The 16,044-nt window shown below is 26.4% G+C and overlaps 1 protein-coding gene across 2 annotated transcripts in view; it reads left to right on the top strand.

Annotated features, from left to right (window-relative positions):
* Positions 1-1,004: 1,004 nt before the first annotated feature.
* LOC135928441 (delta-1-pyrroline-5-carboxylate dehydrogenase, mitochondrial-like) overlaps positions 1,005-16,044 on the top strand; it is a 43,920-nt gene continuing 28,880 nt past the window's right edge. Inside the window, exons 1-6 of one of the 2 annotated variants that reach the window (XM_065464901.1) lie at positions 1,005-1,047; positions 1,095-1,284; positions 1,328-1,375; positions 1,419-1,574; positions 6,331-6,411; positions 14,516-14,659. In XM_065464901.1, coding sequence (XP_065320973.1) covers positions 1,542-1,574; positions 6,331-6,411; positions 14,516-14,659 — 258 coding nt within the window. In that variant the 5' untranslated portion in view covers positions 1,005-1,047; positions 1,095-1,284; positions 1,328-1,375; positions 1,419-1,541. Of the gene's footprint in view, positions 1,048-1,094; positions 1,285-1,327; positions 1,376-1,418; positions 1,575-6,330; positions 6,412-14,515; positions 14,660-16,044 lie in introns of those variants that run through there. The other variant, XR_010572328.1, reaches the window with a different exon arrangement.

Below are 16,044 nucleotides of genomic sequence, written 5' to 3'. Positions count from 1 at the left end.
ATATTAAATAGTTGACATGTATTGGTAAAATACTCGTTTAAATATCACTGCATGATAAGCAGATAATAGCTTGCAACATTATAATTTATCTTAATTGTTTAATTAATTAAATCTCACTAGCATCGAGTGACTTACCATGTTAGGAAAAGGTTAAGAAAAATCTTTACGGGAACTGAAACGTCCGATTCTAGCTTTATTTAGAAAAAATTTACTGCACCCCCTCCTCTCAAAAAAATTGAACCTGCCCCCACCCCCATAAATTCTTTGGTTCCTGGAAAATATTTTATATATTTTTTTGGATAAATATTTTAAAAATAAGAATGTAATGGGAGAGAAATAACTGTTGTTCAAACTACTATCAGTTTAAAGGAACTATTTATTGATGTCTGCTGAAATATCTAAAAGCGCCAACGCATCTCATATTTGAATTAAAATTCAATAATATTTTTTTTAAATTGGGGGCCAGAATTTATTTTCGGGGCAATTTATGAAGTCAAAGATTTTTATAGAGGGGATAGGTTTAGGAACTAAAATTTTGAGGGTCTCGTCTACCTGCCATTGCTTTGTGGCTACGAATTTTGGGTTTGGGAGAAGACAGGGGGGGGGGGTATGCAAAGTTGAATTTGGCTAAAATAATATTTATTAAATAAACTTCTGAGAAAGAGATTTTCCATTACCCTCCCCCCATCATCCTCTCTCCTGACTAGGCCTATGAATAGGCTCTTCTCATAGACTAAAATACTTAATTACTTGATAGTGAAGGCCTTTTAAAAGATTTTTGAGTTATCTGATTTTTTTACCCCTCCCCCACTATTTGGTTACCCACTGTGACTAGTACGTCATCATCATTGCTGTTGTGATCAATTAAGATCAATGATCTATGTATAAATCATTGATTAAGATATAATTAAGGATTATAAATATGGACCAATCAGAAAATGGTAGAACTTTTTACTAACAAATGTTATACGATTATATGCAGACAAATAAATTATTTGGCATGTTTTTTCAAAAATATCTTAAGGTTGTAAGCCAACAGAAACTCAGGTAAAATTATTATAATTATTTATAATTGTTGCATTGTTCCTTTATAGGAAATTATCAACATATGTTTTAGATAATTTAATACCTAAAAATGAGCCTATTCTTAATTATGAACATGGTTCTTGGGAAAGTGAAAAATTATTAAAGGCATTATCTGTTTATAAAGATCAGGTATTTGACATCCCTATTATCATTGGAGATCAGGAATATAGAACAGACGATATAAAATATCAATTGATTGTAAAAAATATTTATACAATAGAAATATAATTAATAAAATTAGCCATACAACCACAAACATAAATTAGCAAAATTTTACTATGCATCCCCAGTTATATACTATGATTTAAAAAAATTAATTTAATATACTATAGGAACTAATTAAAAAAGCAATAAATGTTAGCTTAAATGCTCAAGAAGAATGGGATAACCAACCTTATGAAAAGAGAGCACAGATTTTTCTAAAAGCTGCTGATTTAGTAAGCAATCGTGAACGTATGAATTTAATGGCTGCTACTATGATTGGACAAGTATATTAATTAAAAAATGGGACATTTTAGACAACGTTCATTCTTTTTAATTTTATATACTTTTGGAAATAATTAAGTTAGAATAATTTATTATAATAAGGCCTTTAAAGAGACATAATGTTAAAACATTTAAAATGTTAAAAACTGGAAATAATCATAAAATCAAATCATCATTTTTTTTTCCAATTTTTTTTATATGTAGTTATTTTTAAACTGGCTGAGCCCAGCTTTATGAGATATAGCTTTTAATCATTAGTCAATTATAAAGGTTCTTTATAAATTCTTTTAATATTATATAAATCATTAATTATAATATTTAATCTAAATTTAATATTTTATGTGTTTAAAAAGATATGGAAAAAGCAGGGAGGAGAGGAGGCTATTGATAATTTACGTAATATATTGAATTCATTCCTAAAATTTAATTTTTTCAACAATTGTTTATACATTATAATTCATTCAATTTAGCATTCAAGGCATGAAGGCCTAAGAAATTCCATTAGATGATTGACCTGAAATTATTAAAAGCTAAGGATAAAATTTGCCATACCTACCATAAAAAATTACATGCTTCAATCAATATCACATTTCATGGAATATAATGATGCTCTCCTTAAACATTTAAATGACACTTTTATTAATGGGTGAGACACCATTTAAAAAGAAATGCATAAACAAAAAAGAAAATTCTATTTAAAAATAATTGTTAATCTGGTAAAAATTAAGAGAGATATTTTGAAAATTTCTTTATAAGATAATTAATATTATATTAACTACCAATGTGAAATCATTAAGCCCATGAAAAATTAATTTGAAAAAACACATTCTTGAAACAAAATTAGATTTTGATGGTTTTATCAATTCTTGGACTCTAAATACAAGAAGATTTTAAAGAAATTGGTCAAGGAAAATGTATTTTATCTAATCCAATTATTATAAAACCAGATTTATAATTCCCTGATTAAAACTCATATAAAGAATGTTAAAAACCCTTATATATCAATAAAGTTTAGGAGAGAATTGTATTGAAGAAAAACCCATTTTATGCTATCTTAAGGAATTAAATCATGGTGATATAAAAATGAACTTTAAATTTGCTTATTTTAAACCTGATTAAAACTCATATAATGAATGTTAAAAACCCTTATATATCAATAAAGTATAGGAGAGAATTGTGTATTGAAGAAAAACCCATTTTATGCTATCTTAAGGAATTAAATCATGGTGATATAAAATGAACTTTAAATTTGCTTATTTTAAACCAAAAAGTTATGTCTTATCTGGAGGACCAGAAACCCATCATTACTATTTATCAAAATTTTAAATTGATATTGATAGGCAGAAGACCTTCTCAATTAACATACACACAATAATATATTCCTCATTCAAGATTATTAAGATCATATCACGAGCTCTGTAATTTTGCAATTCCTTATTGTTAATTTAGATAATGTAAATTTTTCCCCATCCTCAATCTAAAATAAAAAAATGTTATTGATTATATAATCTTCAAGCAATGGTTATATTTGATCACTACTCTTGAAATATTTTGCAAGTCAACATCAGTTTTTAAAAATCTTACAATCATTTTAATTTTATAAATTTTTTTTTTTAGCTCATTCAAAATTTTAATTTTAGCAATAGAATATTAATATATCTTTATCGAGATACATATTAGACAATGTATCTAGATCCATTTAAAATGTATCTTTTAACAACTGGTATTTTGTAGTTATTATTATGAGAAGAGAAATTTCAATTCATCAAATAAATTAATCAAAGCCCCCCCCCCTCTTATCCAAAATAATTTTTCAGTTCTTAAATATCTATTCTTTTAAATTCTAAAAAGATTTGATAGTTTTTGACTTATATTTAAAATTATTGATTAATATCAAATATTTAATAAGAAATTTTGCAATTGACTAATATTAAAATAAGGGTTTCGAACTGAACCGCAAAATCGGAACGAATCGTTATAAAGAAATATAAAAATATAAAAAGAGCAAATCTAACTGTTATAAATATTTTTGAACTGATGTAAACCGGTCACCAGTTCACGGTTTTTAAAAAAATTAATTTTAAATTATTAACTGAAATTTAAAATTATGGGGGCAAATAAATTCGTGATTTCCTTTCAAATTAAAAATTTTTTATACAATCAAATCGCCTTTATCTTCATATCAAAATACCAAGCTTATTGTTTTTACTTTATATACTCAATTTAATAGAGATTAGGAAAATTACTAATTAATTAGATAAGAAATAATCTTAAAACAGTTATCACATAAAACTATTTTTGACTAAATTAACGAGTTTATTCTTATATAAATTATTTATTAATTATTTTTACAATAATAGTTGCTTTTAATTTAGGGAAAATACAATTCCAATATTTTTCTCAATCTGTTTTTTTGTTTCTTTAATCTTAAAATAATATAATCTTACTATAAACTTCAATTTAAAATATTTAACTAAAATTGCATTATATTATTTTTATACTTTTATTTATCTTGTGCTTTATAATAAATGGTCTTACATTATGTTAAAAGTAATAGCATTTTAATTATTATGTGATTAATTTTTTTTTAAAATCAAATTTATAAAAAACCGGAATGAACCGGATAAACCGTTATAAATTTGAAACCGGAGCCAATCGATATGAATTTCTTTAAAAAACACCCGGGGAAGATTTTTATAAAATTTTAAACTATAAACCGGAACGAACCGAATCGATATACTTAACGATTCGAACCCCTGATTAAAATGCTATATCTCCTGAAGCTGTTTTCGGCTCAACGAAAATTTGTATAAGAATAAATTAATTCTATAGCTATATATAACAAAAAATGCCGATTTGATTTTTAGATATTTTCAGTTTTTTACATCTAAAAAACATTATATCACTTTAAAAACCTATTTTTAAGATATATAAAGAAATTTAAATGGCGATTCTATCTCAATTAAATATAAAGAATTCTAATGAAGGGATTATTTAAAATGCTTTATTTTTTCGATTTTTGAGACCCATATCTCATCCGCTGTAAGAATTAGGAATTGAAGGATAAAATTTTATTTTTTTCTTAGTTATAATATATAAAGAGTAGTAAAAGTTTGAAAAAAAATTAAAGGGGGTCGGATTGAAAATCGTGTTTTTGTGATTTGTCATGGAATTCACCAGAAAATTTATACAATTGTAAACATGCCATTAAAAGATATTATATTTACAATATTATGGTGTTATCTTAAATTTTATTATAAAATCATTAAACTTAAGGCCTTGTGTATTATATTTTTATGTCATTAACATTAAATTTTGTTTATAATTATGTTAAGATTCTCTTGTCACTGCTGTGCGAGGTCATTGACCCCTCTCCCCTCCCCCACCTCACAAATAATTCATTTTTATTTATAAATGGGATTTAATATTTTATCTAATCATAAAACTTAAAATCAAAAGTTAAAAACAACATTGATAAAGAATAATAAATGTTTTTACAACAATTTTATATTCTAATACTCTTTTTCCTAGATATAAATATAATTCAATATTAAAAAAACATTAATTATGATCTCTTTTCTTAAAATTATGAATACTAAATATTAGTAATTTAACTCCTATTTTATTTTGAAAAATTTAATTCCCTCTCCAAAGTAGATAACTTTCTGAGAACTTATTTATTTCATAATTTTCAATATCTTGTTTTATTTGCCTACCTGTTAATTTATCAACCAATATTGACCTGACAATTTTCATTTCACAATCTAGCATCTTCACCTAGAAATTTGGTAAAGTGATAGTGGCCAATTTTCTGTAATAAAAAAATTGGGTTACAAATTTGTAATCAATACCGAAAAATCATTTTTTAAAGCATTCAATAAAATAATAATAAGCTGTACAATCAAACTCAATTCTAGTATTAACAAAATCATAAATTTTCTTCCTTAGTCATGACCGGCCCTGAATCTAACATCATTAAAAATATAGGCACCTCATAAACCAAAAAATATTAATCTTATATTTCATTCATATTCTTCCTTTTTTAATAATTGAATATGAAAAATTTCATATTAATTTTCACATCATAATTTGTAAAAAAAATAGAATGAAATAATAGTTAAACATCAAATTATCAAAGTTATGAATCTAGGAAAATAATTCCTCGGAAGAAAAAATTTCCGTTTATTAAGATATTAAAAATTACAAAGTTAATAAAATAGAAGAAAAATTCCCTGTAAATATATCCGCTAAATAAAAATCCTCAAAATATTTAAAAATTTTAAGAAAATCAATTCCGAGGAATTATATCTAGGAATTATTATTGGGGAGTTTTTTTCCTGAGAATTATTTTCCGCTTACCAAAAGTTATAGCAAATATTCAAATTTTTTGCACAACATTAAAATGGAGAATATAAATATTTTAAGTTTGAGATATCTTATAAACTTTTTTAAAAATTCGGCCAACTGAAAGTGGGTTCCTATCCAAAAAAATAGATTTTGCAGGTTTTTATTTTTCGTATATCATTACGGATATGGATTCTTTTGAAATCACGTCAAATTTAGATTTTTAACACTATTTTTTTTAAAAAATGAATCACATTTTCATTCTCTTGATAATGGCAACGGTTATCTATATTTGGCGGATAGGGAAACATTTATTTTTCATTAATTAATATTAAACGTGTTCATAAATTTTAATAACACTTATATTTTATGATACATAAATGTAAATTAATTTGTGAATATTTATATTTTAAGGCTAAAACTGTAGTACAAGCTGAAATAGATACTGCCTGCGAATTAGCCGACTTTTTACGCTTTAATGCTTATTTTGGAAAAGTTTATAATATTTATTATATTAAATTTTTCTATTTTATTTTCATTTTCATTTTCAAAGCAGATTTATTTATCTAATTATAAAAGCAAAATTAAATATGATAATATTTATTTAAACTAATGAAGAATATTTTAATGATTCTACAGATTTCTCTACACATATATATATCCATAGTAACAAGAATCTTTAAATAAATATTTTATTCAGAGATATAAATAGATTTGGAAAAAACAATTTTTTTAACATTTTTACCAGAGTTTCTTTTGTAAGTAAAATTTTATGAAAGAGTTCTCTATTGACACTTTACATATTAAAAGTGATCAGTTTTAATTTACCTTATGGAGTTGGAGCCATTTTCATAATTCTAAAGACCTAATAGTCAAGCTATAGGGGATAAAAACTGGGTCATATAACAATTTTAATTTCAATCATTCTTTCACTATAGAGGTCAAATTTGGAAATCTTATTTTTACTGTTATTGAGCTAGATTATTTTATTTATGTAAAAATTACTTGATTGCAAATAACAAATCTTGCGAAAATGCAGTCCAGATATGTATTCTGTGAAAAAAAATAATTTTTATAAAATAATTTCTGAGTATTTATTTGTACCATAAGATTTAAAAAATGATTTTTTTTTTCAAATGAAATTTTATATTGAAATAAATAACTATCCTTTATATTAAAAATCGGATTGGGAATCTTATTACTTCCTTAATAAACTCACAAAGTTCATTTCAGAGTTTGAAATGCTCAAAATAATGGATCTTAAAAGAGATTTATCTCAGAAGATTTTTTAAAAAGATTTTTGTGAATGCTCAAAAAAGTTTTTTGATTAAATGTTATCTAAAATTCCAAATTTTTTTTATAGAAAAATCTTTTATAGGCAAGTCTTTTGTGATTTTTATTCATTAAAAATCTTTCATGATGTAATAACAAATTTAAAAAAAAAGAAATTTTAATCTTGATTTTTTGCTCAAAATTTTGGGCAAAAAATTTTCTAAAAGATATTTTTTTAAAACTATTTTTTTAGTGGGTATAAAATTCTCCTCACGAGGTGGTGTATTTTATAATTTGGCTTATATATAATGTTTGTTATATATTTTTTAAAATATATTTTATATAATTTAAAAGATTTCTCTTAAATTATATTTAGGTCATTCCTTACATCATTTTGTCGGTTTTTTGAAACAGATGCTGGCAAACTTTATTTGAGATAAAAAAAAATAATATACTATTATCAGTAAGGGTTTTATTATCTCGTCCTATTTTGATATTATAATATGGATAAGTCCTGCTTTAACTTGGCAAGAAAGCAGCAATACTCTCAGACAGCTAATGGTAGTTAAAAGGTTCCTTCTAATCTGGGATATAATGCTATCATCGTTTCCTCTACAGGTTGTAAGTGTTAAAGAAAGAGGTGATGTCGGAATATCTGGTTTCAAAACCTGCCCCACTACCTTCTCTGATGAACAGTAGAAGAAAATATGGAGGTGGAACAGCTCGAAGTACCTTGCAGGCGCATCCACCTAAGGAGAAAAGAAAGACCAGGAACCTAATTCATCTACAAACTGAATGAAAGTAATAGATAACATGAAAATTCTCGATTTGATTTGATGATCAGGATCACTTTAAATGAAGAAAAAGGAGAAAACGAGAAACGAGGCCTATTCGGGGTTGGGAAATGCCCATTAAACAAAGAGGCTGAAGATTATTTACACTTTTTTTTAAAATTAAGCTTAAAATTAATTTAGGGATAAATTTAATAAAAAATTTGTGTTTAATATCTTAATTTTTTAAATATAACAATTTTATATTTATATTGTTTTCGATTTTAGAAACATGTATGATCAATATAATTGATAATTTTTTATCAAATTTATCTTAATTAAATTAATTTCCAAGCTCAGTTTAATAATTATATTGCTCTATTCAATCAAAATATATATTTTTCCAACGATTTCGTGGCACAAGATAGAAACATTATTAACTAGTGCCGTGATTAATTGGATTTTGGTGTACTCGCCTAATGACATTCCATCACCACACATGAGAAAAGTAGATTTGATGGAGTTGGCGGTACTGCAAAAAGACTATGTCTAAGACCAAGTAGAGGCCAGATATACATTGCCACCATAGAAATTATGACAATATAGAGAAAAATATAAATGGGATTATTTTTGAATATATGTCCTAGAAAATTATTATAAAGATTGAGTGGGTTATTCGACCCTGGTCACCGTTTAATTTATTTCTTGATTTCTTTAAGAAAATTAAAAAAGAAATTTGAACCAGCTATTATTTTGGGAAAAATATGTTACCATTTCGTAACTGGGTTTTCTAGAATACACAAATGTAAAAAAAATCTTATATAAAACAATATGCAAAATGTTGTATTTTTCTAATCTGTTTTATTATAATAAATCCTACAATATCAAAAGAATTTAAATAGAATGGAAATAAAATGCTTACAGTTACCAGATGGTAAAATGATAATAATTATAGGCATATAACTTTAAAAAATAAATTAAAAGCACAAAACATGTTAAGCAACAAATGTGTAATATAAAAAAAATTAAGACATTTATTATTAGGGTTATTAAACCTGGGAATTTTGGGGAATTCCCGTGAATATTTCCTGGGAATTTATTGAATGGGAAAAAAAAGTTCCAAAATTTCAAATTTTTTAAATATTTTTGGAAATAATTAAACTAAGTAAACCTATTTCCATTTGCAATGAATTGAGTGTGCTGCACATGGGCTAAATTTATTAATATTATAGTGGCTCTAGATTCATTGAATAAAATAGATAGAAAGGATAAAACGTTAATAAAAGAAATTAAGGAGAATTATTTTAATTTGACAAAACTAAAAGAGAAACACGGTAATTAACACTTTGCTAAATCCAACAGGATAATGCAATAATAAGGATAAAGAGTTTACCGAGAAGCCGCTAACAGAGTTAAACTCTTCTTGGTAGGTAGAGTTACAGAATCAAGAAATGGCAATCTATAATATTAATGATAGAATCCTTAAACCCAAATTCTGGATAATAATTTTTTGGTGAAAATAAAGATGATATTTGAAATTATTGGACTAAATGCTGAAATATTACTACTTACATATGTGACAAAGTATTACTTTTTGAAGTTTGATTGCTTAATATTAAAATTGTTAATAATAATAATATGCAATATACAGTTAAGAATAAAAACATTTATTTTAAGGAGAAAAGAATATGTTGCAAAGAAATCCATTTTTCTGCAAATCATTGCATACTAGATTTGGGGGATTGAGAATGGTCGTGTGATCTCAATAATAAAGTCCTTTTCTGATTTTTAAAAATTAAATGCTGATTTGATTATAGGAAATTTAAGTGAATATCTAGCTAAAGATGGTTTATAGAAATTCTAGAATTTAGGGTGGAATGAGATATCTTACTTTAATAACATGGCGGAAGGTGTACAACCAAATCATTACCTACAATTGCCTAAAGAATTTATAATACCTCATAATGCTTCATCAGAACGTATATGGCCATTTTTTGGAAACATACTCTAAACCAAGAAATAAGTTAGGAAATAAAAAATTAAGATGCTGGTATCAATTTGGCATAACTTATACTTTATAAACAGCAATTTTCCTCAAATTCTCAATCTAGAATATAAATGGTAAATTGTTGGTTATTTAAGCTATATCGCGAATTCCCATAAATTTCCGTTAATTCACGTTTATTTCCATTAATTACCGTTAAATTCCCATGGGACAGTTATTTCCGAAAATTCCCAGGAATATTTCAACTCTAGTTATTATTAATATAATTATTGAATCTACTTCATACCTTACCACCCAGGAACTAAATCATTTAGGCTTTGTTGGTGGTAACGGTGATCTCTTCCTTCATACCACTCCTGAGAAACTTTTGAGTTGGCGGATTTGTTTTGCCTACTCCTCTCCCGTAAAGCTTTTCTCTCTTAAAAATTTTCTTTAACATTCCTAGGATCTTATATGCGTTACGCTCGACTCTTATTTTTAAATATCCCATACCCCCTAAGCTCAATGAAATCGCTTGGGCTCAAGCTTCTTTATCTACCAGGAATGGTTATTTTTCCGATCTTGCCTTATCTGCTTTCCTACTTGTATATTAATGAAAAATAGTAAATTTCCATTTTTTAAGACCTGGTCCTTCCTTTGATGGTGCTATTATCGATTGGAAGGTCCCGAATTATTGCTGATTACCCCTTTTCAGACGAATAGGCGAAGGATCAGGATAAGCCTATAATTACAAGCTGCTTTTAATCACCTTTTTCCAGAATGCAATTATCTGACCCTCCATGATTCTGTTCTCTTCTTCTGCTTAATGGATCTGGTCATAATCTCTTGTATTCCTTCTGTTAATATACAATTACAACTAAACCAAATGGGCTCACTCACGCCATTGGTATTCGCGTAAACTGTTTAATAAACCATAGCCACATTTGCCACTGTTGCAGTTCTACTGTTAAATTTAAGATATAACCTTCATTGTCGTTCTTATAAAAATCATATTGTTAGACATCTTGTAAAAATGGTGTTGTTAGACATAATTTATGTAATGCGATCATCTCAGTTCAAATTCTGTCCATTCTAAAACTTCAAAGTCTTTTCTGATGGGAAACGTCCAGAAGGGATTTCTCAGTTTCCTTGGGAGGAGCAAATGTAGATCTGGAATTATAAGTGCATTGATCCATTGGTTTCCTCAAATCAAACTCCAAACATCCTTGCTAAAAAGTGCAATTAAAAATTGTTAAATATTCGAGAAATTTTGCAAGACTACATATTGATTCTTATAATTTCCACTACCTTAACAACCTTTGGGAATCGCTCTTTATCCTTTTTTAAAGAGCTGGGTGCTCGCATTCGTAAACTTAAGGATGAACCTCGTAAAGGCTTATTCTCGAGGAAAAAAACTAGCAATTGCTATTTACAAGGCTAATTATTTTAGCTTCATGTGTAGCCTCATCCCATAAAATGATAATTTTAATATTAATATTTGTATTTGTTTTTTTTTTAAAATGATATATATTTTTTTTAATATGTATGCAAATTTATTATATTTATCTTCCAATTTATGTGATGTTTATGTAAGTTAACTATAGCAAAAAAATAATTTAATAATATAAGATTATTATTTTTTATATTTCATAATTATTGTGATAAAATGACTAATTTAAGAACAATATATGTTTAGGGTTTGAAATATCTTATAGAGAGCGCATAGGGGGGGGGGCTTAAGTGAGAAACCCATCCAAAATTTTTGTGCGCGCAAAAGGCAAAACCACTTACTTAAACGCTCATGGGAAATAAAATAAATAGATATAAACTCATGCCCGATTATATAAAAGTTTTGATTATGGGCGGGTATTAGTTTTGTTAAAATTTCCTTTTCTTTATCATTGTGATGCCGAAAGATACTGTAATCAAAACATGATAATAATGAAATATAAAACAAAACAGCTGAATTATCTTCACAAATTATTTTAAAGAATCGGTGGGTGAGTTTTAAATTTTTTCGGGCGAAATAAGCAGAACAGGCTTTATTAAAAAAATTTTTTCCCATAATATTTCATATTTTATAAGTTTAAATTATATAATTTAAAAGGAATAGATTTCTCCTATATTATGGAAGACGAATATGAGAAAATGCAATAAAGCACTTACAATACAAGAAACGTAAAAATTTCATACTTTTCATCCAATTTCTCAGAATAAAATTGAAGCTAAATTTTATTCAAACTCAACGAATCTCGGATATTAAATATAACATTTCACTCTAATATTAAAGCAAATAAAATTTGAAGAAAAATGGATATATAACATGTATCTTTGACAATTAATTGAAAAAAAATTCGAAAAATAGGTGTTAGTTAATTTTTTGCATCCTCAACTCAATTTCCAAACTCTCCTTGATTGACAAATTGTGGATACATAATATAGTAATGTGTATCAAATTGAGAAACTAATTAAATTTAGAAATTAATTAAGTTAGAAAATTAATTTATTTACACAAATAATTAACTATATCGAATGAATTGCTTTATTAAAATTAAAAATGAATATCAATATCTACCAAAAATATATTTCGTCGCTATATATTTATAATTTCTTATTGCATATATAAAATTACAATTAATTTCCATGTCTGGATTTTTACAAAAATACGATTTTCTCCTTTATAACGTCTGATTTTTCTACAAAAAATTATAATTTCATTGCATTATATATAATTAAACCTATCAATTCACTAATATCGTCTGATTTTTATACATAAAAATTATAAACTTTTTAAATATCAAATTAATATAAAAAAAACTTTAACCAAAAATAAATTCTATATGCAGATTATATATAATGTACAAACACAAGCTAAACACAATCTATATCATTTGATCTTGATATCATAACACATAAATCACAAATTTTGGATGTGGCCAGTCCTTCAACTGCTACTGGACGAACATTTACTTTACATAAGGATGAGACAATTAAAACTATTTTTTTTTAAAATTTATTTGCTTAAAATATATATTTATTTATATTTAACTAAATTTTGTTTTAAATATATTTTAAATTATGGAATGAATTTGATTATCTATCTACAGACCTGTGCAGCCGACTGCTGATATTGTTACGCCGTTTATGAAAATCACGCCAGCGTGCCGCCGATTTTGATATCAGCAGCTCATGGCTAGCGCAAATTTTTTTTAAAAATAATCATATATTATGCAATTATATTCTAAAATTGTAAAAGATAAAAGATTTAAACAGCCGCGGGTGTTTCGTTTTCTCATTCTTTTTCATAACCAAAGCCAACCACCAAATTTATAAATAATACTTCCATCCCCATACCAAGATTTTTATTGTAGTTTCTGTCGCACTCAAATACATTTTTAACATAAAACATTCTAATCTCAGAGGAATTCCTTCATGTATTTTTATGTTCCTGGGATAGATCCAAAAAGGGTTGTCTAATAATAACTTCTCCTGCATCATACTCACCTTATATGATGAATTCAAATTCAATATGGCTTATATTAAATTTTGCATAATACACATCCATTGGTTATGTTTGTGTGATGGCTTAAAACGCCATTCTACTGATGCCAAAATCTTCCGAGTGATGATATATTTGAAAAGTTTTTCCAATTTTTATACTGGGCAGCCAATCCGTCAGAAAAATATAAAAATTTGGGCGTAACATTACAATTTTTTTAAAATGGAATTTTAATAATATAAATACTTAATAAAATGTGGTGCATATAGTATAAAAATAGTTCTTCTGTTGGATAGGAACGTCGTAGTTATTATATAGAAATTATTAATTAGATTAATTAAAATGAAAGTCATCTATAATATTAAATTATATTTATCATTTTTTACGAGTATTTATTAATTTTGCCTAAGAAGTAGTAAAGTCTTCATTTGAATTTTTTTATACTCAACTCATATAGAATGGAATATTTTTCATTTTTAGAGATTTAATCGATTTCGCCTATAAAGTTGTAACATTTTTTTTATTCTCATATAGAATGGTAATAGTAATATTTATCTAAAATTATATCTGAGGCCAATTTTCTTTATGGTGACTTTAAGATAGTTTTTTTATTTTCAATAAAAAGTATAGGCTTCATTTTGATACCTGATTTGTTATGTAATTGCATAATTTTTAAACAATCTTTAATTTAATAATTATAGACACTCGCTAAAAGGTAATTTTTCATGCTTTTACCTTAAATATCTCTAAATATATAATAGTTAAGATTTTAAAATTTTGCCCAAATATAGATACATGAACCTTAGTCTGTATACAAGTTTTTATAAAAATCTAATGAAGGCATGGAATGACCCAATATAGAATTGAAACAAGGGATTCTATCAGTATGGCCTATATGGCTTCTTTCATCCATTGCTCCTAATATCAAAAATCGGAATTCGATTTGAACCAAACCATTGTATTGTATTTAGTGATAGTTCATAAACTAATCTTTGTCATAATTTTTACTTATATTTCATATTTGAATCAAAATGTTAACAATATTTGTTTTTTTACATCCCAAATATGAAATAGAAACTACAAGAATACACACCTTATAGTCCTCCTGAAACCCGCAATAGCTATAGATTCAGAGCTTTAGAAGGTTTTATAGCCGCAATATCACCTTTTAATTTTACGGCCATAGGTGGTAATTTAGCAAGTTCCACCGCCCTCATGGTTTGTCATTATTCAACCAATTTATTTTGATATAGGAAAATATTTAATTATCATTTTATTTTATGAATCATACTGAGATTCTCTGCCGCCTCCTTTTATATTTGATAAAAATTTGTATGTAAGTTATGGTTAGAACAAAATTAAAATTTTAGCTCATTAGCCTTTATATTTTCATTAAGTCATTTTTACCTTTTTTCGGATATTAAATAATATTGATCAAATAAAGAAAGAAAAATAGAGTCACTAGGTCCCTTAATACGATTTTTATTCCATTATAACATCTAACCAATCTAAAATAAATAAAAAATAGTCTTAAAAGGTTTTGCAAATAAAATAGTACTTTCGTTTATTTTTCTTCTTTATCGTTTATTAGCGGTACAAGTTTACTCAGGTAAGCCAGTTTCCCCTCTAATTCCTTTTCTCTACTTTTTACTATCTTGGGCGTCTTTAATTGTAAGACCCATTGTTTTCACGTCACTCGTTATCTCTTCCACTTACGTTTTCGTTGGTTCTCGAGGCCTTGATCCCATTGCATCCAACGAAATATATCTCTTAACCTAATCTTTCTTTTTGTGTCCAAACTATCTCAGTCTATTTCTTCTCATCATAACTCCAATCACTTCTATACCATTTCCAGGGACCCGAACTGTTATTTATCAGTTGGTTAAGGTTCAGGATGTAAAAAATTATAATGGTTACGTTTTGGTTACGGTTCTAAAGAAAAAATTTATAAAGGTTCGGTTCAGCTAATTATAAAGGTTCATTATGGTTTGAATTTTTTTTTATTGAAGCATCACCATCGTCTAATTTATTTTTATTATAAGCATCTATGGATTATATAAAAAAAATATATAAGATTCAAAATAACTCATTTTTAAATATTTATTTGCACGTATAAGTAATATATATTCTAATATAAATGGATTACTTTTTGTTAATTGTGACGAACACAAATTTTAGCCCCTAAAAAACCCTTTCTACAGAAACTTGTGTTGCGGGAACCGCCAGTACTATAAGAGCAAGTTTATATAATTCAGGATATTTAAATTATTTCCATTTCTAAAATATAAAAACTTAACCGGTTTAACCTTCTTTTATAAAGGTACTTTTTATTCCTTCAAAAAATAATTATATCGGTTCGGTTACTGTTATGGTTCAGATATTTATAACTGTTTATAATGGTTTAACGGTTCGTTACGGTTCACTCCGGGTCCCTGACCATTTCTTTCCCACAATTCGATGATTGTTTTGCTCTCTCTTAGACACCCTTTATATCCATCTGACATTCTCATCTCCGTTCTTTTCAGTTTAGCTTTATGCGCCGCTTTCATTAACCACGTTATCGTAGACAGCTTCTCACACAGCTCACATAAATTTTATTTTTG

The sequence above is a fragment of the Gordionus sp. m RMFG-2023 genome, chromosome 4 (genome assembly GCF_954871325.1).
Source record: "Gordionus sp. m RMFG-2023 chromosome 4, tfGorSpeb1-WG-v2, whole genome shotgun sequence".
NCBI classification, from domain to species: domain Eukaryota; kingdom Metazoa; phylum Nematomorpha; class Gordioida; order Chordodea; family Parachordodidae; genus Gordionus; species Gordionus sp. m RMFG-2023.
The sequence above is the reverse complement of the archived record's forward strand: the minus strand, read 5'-3'. Positions and strand labels throughout refer to the sequence as shown.